A 7,500-nucleotide genomic window follows, 5' to 3' on the forward strand; every position below is an offset into this window, starting at 1 on the left:
ATAGACAATGGCATGTGAACATCTGCCTGTTTATCCACCGGATCACAACCAGGACATCGAGTGGTTTACAACTGCTAGCGGGTTACAACAACTGGTGCGAGTGGGTTACAACAGGTGGCAGCAAACGGGTTACAACTGGTGCCACGATTTTGCTGGTATCGAGCTCACAACTCCGAAGAAGCCGCTACGCCGAACGCTACCATCTACATCGAAAATGGAGTAAATTCTATGAAGTTCCCGCCCACCGCCCACACCACAGTAAGAATTTTGCCCACTCAACCACCCTGTTCTACCTGTTCTGACAAACACATAGCAGCCACCCTGTCCGTGCTACGTAACTTCCTGCACGTCGACATCCACCTATCATAGCAACCTAAGACTGCCCACCGCGGATTTTGGGTATAACACGAGCGCCCCAACCCAGGCCACGAAGTCTCTGACACGAGCAGAAAAGGCCACAACAAGATGAGTAGTCGAGAGGACCACAACACCGATCCGCGCTACGACCTACGACCCGCCCGCAGACGAGCCATCTACATGTTGACACCTATACATTAAAAATTCCATAGGGTAGAGAAAACCAGGCTCTTTTTGTTAGGTTTCGTTAGGATTTAGGATTTTTTATGCTGTGATTTCTTTCTTTTTCGTGATTGTTACTCTGTATTTTCTGTTGTGAAATACCTATGCGTGAGTGTGATTCTGCAGGATTTCCTCCCTCTTTCCTTCCTTACGCCTACGTGCGAACGAATTGATTGTTGAAAGGGAAAGTCCTCAGTCCCAACCCCACCCTCTTCCCTTATTTCCTTGCCTCATCTCGCCGCTATAACGGCCTCCCTGGCGGCCTACTGAACTTCTCTCCTCTTTAATCTTATGTGAAGAATGGCTAGAGTATCCTGAAGTTCTGTTTGCTATGTTAATGCTGAGAATCAGATATTTTCATAAGGCATGTATTGTTTCTTCGCTTAGTTTCTTCGCATGTGCCGATATCTCACCCCCTCCCCCAGCCCGTGCGAAAAGGCAGAGTCAATGTTTTTAGTTCCCTTTAGTCGTAAAACAACCCTTCTTCTTTTTCCATTTGTATTTTCCTTATTCGGACAAGATAATTTGGAGAAATTCTATTGGCTGTTACTCTCCAAAATATTTGTTCTGAAAGTGAACCTTTACAAGGTTTTTCATGTTTGATTACGATTATCGAAGGGGACCCGATATTCTTGATAGCTTTCACCTCCGAATTCATTCCGAATCTGTACTGGTGATCAGTGTTGCCAAATTTTATCTATCAATTTATCTTTTCGACACTCGTTAAATAATTTCTCATGTCTTACACATTATATGTTTACAGGGGCCACTGATTAGTGCCCATTGGTGACGCTGCGCCGGCCAATGAATCTGATAATGTTTTAGCTTATGGCTGAATGTCACAGCTACCTGCGAAGTCTGGCGCAGATGGCCTCCAATGACCAGGAGCCCACATGTAGGGTGGAGACATTTATTTTAGCTAGATTGAAGTAGTTAAAGCCCGGTTATTTCTCAAACTAAGATACGACCTAAGACATTGATTATATATTTCTACTTAATTCAATGCAATACCGCTGGCAGTCTGTTTTGACCTGACATGTCCTGTTTCCTGTGTTCGTTTCCGCCTCGAAACTCCAGCTTGTCTAGCAGCTGTATTTCCTAAAAGAAGGCCTGAGCATTAAGAAAGGACTCAGGATTTGTACTTAGAAGAACTCAGATGAAACCCAGGGCAGATCAGGTCAGACAGACAGACGAGAGAACAGGCAGAGCAAACAGCTCTGACCTCTGGCCTTCGGCTGGAGTCCATAATAAAGACAATGGCACGTAAACGTCTGCCTATTTATCCACCGGATCACAACCAGGGCATCGAGTGGTTTACAATTCCTAGCAGCGGGTTACAGCAACTGGTGCGAGTGGGTAACAGCAGGTGGCAGCAAGCGGGTTACAAAGAGAAAGAGAGAGAGAGAGAGTGAGTGAGAGAGAGAGAACGAGAGAGAGAGAGAGAGAGAGCGATAGAGAGAGAGAGAGAGGGGGGGGGGGTACGAGAGAGAGAGAGAGAGAGCGAGAGAGAGAGAGAGGGAGAGAGAGAGAGAGAGAGAGAGAGAGAGAGAGAGAGAGAGAGAGAGAGGAGAGAGAGGGGAGAGAGAGAGGGAGAGAGAGGGAGAGAGAGAGAGAGAGAGAGAGAGAGAGAGAGAGAGAGAGAGAGAGAGAGAGAGAGCGAGAGCGAGAGAGAGGAGAAATAGATAGATAGATAGATATATATATATATATATATATATATATATATATATATATATATAGAGAGAGAGAGAGAGAGAGAGAGAGAGAGAGAGAGAGAGACAGAAGTGTGACTGAATGACTGAGACAGAGCTGGAAACAGATAAGTACATGTAGATATATCTGAAGGGTATGACAAGTTATGACAAGTTACGGTATAAATCATGGCAGAGTCACTTGAATATTAGTAAGGTACATCGAGACAGCTTTTCCCTGGCATCCTGGAACATGTCGCTCTTTTTATTTTTTGCGCAATATTTTATGGAGAAGTGACACGCAATTATATCGCTATATTTAGATGGTAATATTACAAATATATTATGTAAGCAAAAAACTGAAAAGCAAGACTGCAATTAACTTCTAATGCATTATCACAATCACCATTATTGTTATCGTCATTATTGTAGTGTCTGTCATCAGAATCAGTATCATTATCTTTGACCTCATAATTATGATTATGATTAATTATCATCATTATCGTTGTTTTTGGTGATGTTAGGGCCAGTGTCTTAATAATTACTAGAAAATATCTTATTAACTTACGCTGACACCTGAAGTCGTCGGGGAGGTCCCAGGCACCGTCCCTGCAGACTGCCACTCCTCCAGGCGCCGTGCCCGGAGGGAGAACGTATCCTTCGTGGCACTCCACTCGTAGTTCGTCGTCAGTGCGGACGATACTTGCCTGTGCGTCCGGGAATGAGGGTTCAGGGCACTCCTTCACCTCGCAGGTCTCGCCCTTGAAGCCAGGGCTACACTGGCACTGACTCGGGGCTATGCAAGTGCCACCATTCTGGCACCCACTTCCGCAGTTCGCTGAAGGACAGAATGAGGTCTGCATTGTGGTTTTCTTTATCTATTTTGATCAGACTATTTTTCTTTTTCTTTCCTTTTTATTAAAAGTTTTATCAGTTAGTTTTCCTTCATATTATATGCTGTTTTTTCTTAAAGGTGATAGTGCCGAAAAATCATTTACTTTTTTTGCCAATCCTAACTTGGTATCATATAATCAACAAACTATTTGATTTTGATAAATAGCTTTGATGATATCTGCCCCTAATATCAACACTTTTCTCCTTAATTCTTCACGCACCCTCTCTCTTTCTTTCTCTCATTCATTCACCCATTTTTCTGTTTTTCCCCTGCTGAATCATCGGACTTGTCTGGCTCAAAATAGTACGATTCCAATGAAAATTGCAATGCTGCACCTCAGCCTCTTCCACTACATCTCCATCGTAGTCCGTAAAACAAACTTCATCCGAAGATTCAAGATCTGATGACCTGCCACTCAATTCCGCATCGGGCACAGAAGCAACAATGACCTATCCCCTGAGACGCCATTCAGGCCATACCACTGGCTATCAGATGATCTAATTCGTCAAAATGAGGAGGTGCACGGGGGACATCGCCCTGAAAAAGCGCGGTGGGGGATTCAAGTAGAATTAACAAGCGGTTGTCCATAAGGGTCAATGAAGAAAATCCTGGAAAATATCTTATTAACTTACGCTGACACCTGAAGTCGTCGGGGAGGTCCCAGGCACCGTCCCTGCAGACTGCCACTCCTCCAGGCGCCGTGCCCGGAGGGAGAACGTATCCTTCGTGGCACTCCACTCGTAGTTCGTCGTCAGTGCGGACGATACTTGCCTGTGCGTCCGGGAATGAGGGTTCAGGGCACTCCTTCACCTCGCAGGTCTCGCCCTTGAAGCCAGGGCCACACTGGCACTGGCTCGGGGCTATGCAAGTGCCTCCATTCTGGCACCCACTTCCGCAGTTCGCTGAAAGGCATGATGCGGTGTGCATTGTGGTTTTCTTTCTTTGATTTGTTATTGGACAATTTTTCCTTTAGGTTAGTTTTCACTTAGTATGTTGTTATTTCTTAAGGTTGTGTACGTTTCCCTGTTTTTTCATGGAATAATTTTACACTTGGCACAAATTTGGGAATATTTGGCCCATATACTGGTCATATAATCCTGGCTTGATATTATGCAGTGCCAACCATTTCGACAGCCCGTAAGATTAAAGGTAGTAGACAGAATTTTGAATATGTACGTATGATAGTTCACAGACCTAAGAAACTGAATTTGCAACTAAGAATTTGTTGAACATTGTAATATTATTACATATCTAAAGCAAATTTTTCAGTGCAGCAGTAATATACTAAATATATCCACTGTCTTGATTTTGGAAAAGGTTTTTGTTCCATCGAACAAGAAAGCGATAGAAAGAACAGGTGCAAGCATAATTTGGGATTACGTCTGTTCCAGTTTAAACCAGTACATTTACCAACAAGAACAAGAAGATATCAGTTATATGTGTGCAAGGTATGTTCAAATAGTTATCTGATGAGTTTGATATAATACGCAACAAATTATGTAAATTATAGCAAAGGCAATCTCAGTGATCGTTAGTGAAGTAACTCCAGGTACCATTTAACCCAGTTCTTGGATCATGTCTATCTCTCTGGTCTGCATATTACATCCTCTAGAGATGAGCTTTACGGACAAACACATGTAAGAGCACATATATGTTATGTCAGCAAACATGAAAAAAAATGACTTTAGTGTACTTCCAATGCATTAGCATAGTCATCTTCGGTATCATCGTTCTTATAATCATATTGTTATGATGATTATATTGCCATGGATATTATCTGAATCGCCATTATCATAATCGTGTTGTCGATGATGATGATACCAATGATATCATTATGATCACTATTATTATTACCTTAATTAGTGTTGCAAACATTTCTTTATCATTATAGTAGCACTGACATACAGTTACAGCAAAACATGGAAAAAAGATGGAAATGTCCTGAAGGAGGCTGGAAAGCACCTTGGTGACTTACGCTGACACCTGAAGTCGTCGGGGAGGTCCCAGGCACCGTCCCTGCAGACTGCCACTCCTCCAGGCGCCGTGCCCGGAGGGAGAACGTATCCTTCGTGGCACTCCACTCGTAGTTCGTCGTCAGTGCGGACGATACTTGCCTGTGCGTCCGGGAATGAGGGTTCAGGGCACTCCTTCACCTCGCAGGTCTCGCCCGTGAAGCCAGGGCCACACTGGCACTGGCTCGGGGCTATGCAAGTGCCACCATTCTGACATCCTTTTCTGCAGTTCGCTGAAAGGCAGACATTTTCATTTTATTCTTGGCCAAATACAAATCTCAGCACAATATATTAACAAATATTTAAGAGGTAATGAGAGACACACTTACGAACACATTTTGGAGCGGTCTGGCGCCAGGGTTTGTTGTTGTACATAAACTGCCCCGTGTCCTGGTTGCACGTGATGTAAATCCTGCGCTTGCCTCCTTGAAGTTTGTACTCACGTGCGCATTCGAGTCTACAACCGCTGCAGAAGGACAAGTACGTGTGTCGTAGGAATATTATCATTTTTTATTTTATGACCATTATTTTTACATCGGTATTAGCACGATTACTTTTACTGATATAATCCTTGCTGTTATTTCTTCGTCATTACTGTGATTATGTCTGAGAATAATAGTGGCATCACCAGAATTTTAAAGTAAAGTCAAAATTACTATTATCATCATTAGTATTGTCACCATCATCATTATCATTTGCATAACCATTATTATCCTTATCATTATCATTATTTTTGTTGTTACGTTTATGTTTATCATAACCATTATCATTATTCTTTTGTTATCATCATTATAATTATTATTATTATCATTATCAATACTATTATCATTATAACTACAACTATTACTACTACTAAAATTATCCTTATTATCATTATCATGATCATTATTATCATTATCCTTATTGATTTTTGTTATCATCATCATTATTACTTTTTATTATTATTATTATTATTATTATTATTATTATCATCATCATCATTATTATTACTATTATTAACATTAATATCATTATCATTATTACTATCATTATCATCATCATTATTATTGTCATCATTATTACTAGTACTTGCAGTAGTAGTATATCATCTTCATTATTCTTATTAACATTATTAGTATCATCATTACTAGTATCATCATTATGATTTCTATCATTATAATCATCATAATAATCAATATTATCCTAATGATTACAATTACAATTATCATGATTGCAATTATCACCATTATTATTGTTGTTGTAATGCTTATCATCATCATTATCATTATCGTCATCATTGTTAGCATCTTCATCATGATCATCATTGTTATCGTTATTATTTTTATTATCATTATCATTATTATCATCATTACCATTATCATTATCATCATCATCATTAGCATTATTATAATTAATAACAATTTTATTAATGACAGTGACAATAACCAAGATATTAATAAAAATATCCTTATCATCATCGTTATTATCATTGACATTCCTATTATCATAATGACTGTTATTGTCGTTATTGTTGTTGTTATTGTCATTATCATTATTAAACTATTATCATTATAATTATCATCCTCATTATTAATATTATTGTTATCATTATTACCATCATTATTGATATTATTATTCGCATTATCATTATTATTATTCGCATTATCATTATCATTATTCGCATTATCATTATTATTATGATAATGATTATTATTACTATTATTGTCACAATTATCATTGTTTTTAAGATTATCATTATTACAGCCATTGTTTTCATTGTAATGATGATAATGATAGTTATTGTCGTTGTTTCTGTTGTATTTGTTGTTAACAACAGTTGATTATCTATAACGTTAATCCTATTTTTTAGAGGACCGTTTCAGATATATCAATCCAAGCTTATTACATATTTATATAACATAACCTTTGAAATAAATGTTATGCCTTAACAGTTTCAGTGTCTACTCAGTATGTCACATGTTTCATAATAGTTGAAAACATCTTTAAGAAATATCCTAACCATATTAGGCTCGAAGTCCTCCGCGACGTGACTCACCTGAATGAGCACATGATTTGTCCATTGGTCACCTCGGATGCCTGGTCTTTAGCACAGCCTGGGGGGGGGGGGGGGGGGAGAGAGAGGGACGATGTGACTGAGCTTTCACAAATAATTACGGACTGATCAAGGGTCAGTTCATATTAACTAGATTAGATTGGACTCCTTTTACATCACTTCTTCGAAAACTGAAAACTGGTCAGTGTGCTTTTGAAAGAAGAAGAAGAAGAATATATATATATATATATATATATATATATATATATATATATATATATATATATATAT

The 7,500-nt window shown here is 39.3% G+C and overlaps 1 protein-coding gene across 1 annotated transcript in view; it reads right to left on the reverse strand.

The window, feature by feature from the left end:
* LOC122261885 (uncharacterized) overlaps positions 1 to 7,500 on the reverse strand; it is a 47,091-nt gene that overhangs the window by 18,277 nt on the left and 21,314 nt on the right. The window contains exons 19-23 of the mRNA XM_086541433.1: positions 7,213 to 7,270; positions 5,507 to 5,643; positions 5,141 to 5,410; positions 3,798 to 4,067; positions 2,839 to 3,108 (exon numbers count right to left, since the gene is read on the reverse strand). Of these exons, the coding sequence (XP_086397559.1) occupies positions 2,839 to 3,108; positions 3,798 to 4,067; positions 5,141 to 5,410; positions 5,507 to 5,643; positions 7,213 to 7,270 (1,005 nt within the window). The remainder of the gene's footprint in view (positions 1 to 2,838; positions 3,109 to 3,797; positions 4,068 to 5,140; positions 5,411 to 5,506; positions 5,644 to 7,212; positions 7,271 to 7,500) is intronic.

The sequence above is a fragment of the Penaeus japonicus genome, unplaced genomic scaffold (genome assembly GCF_977035675.1).
Source record: "Penaeus japonicus unplaced genomic scaffold, GWHDUDI00000001_assembly GWHDUDI00000011, whole genome shotgun sequence".
In the NCBI taxonomy this organism is placed as follows: domain Eukaryota; kingdom Metazoa; phylum Arthropoda; class Malacostraca; order Decapoda; family Penaeidae; genus Penaeus; species Penaeus japonicus.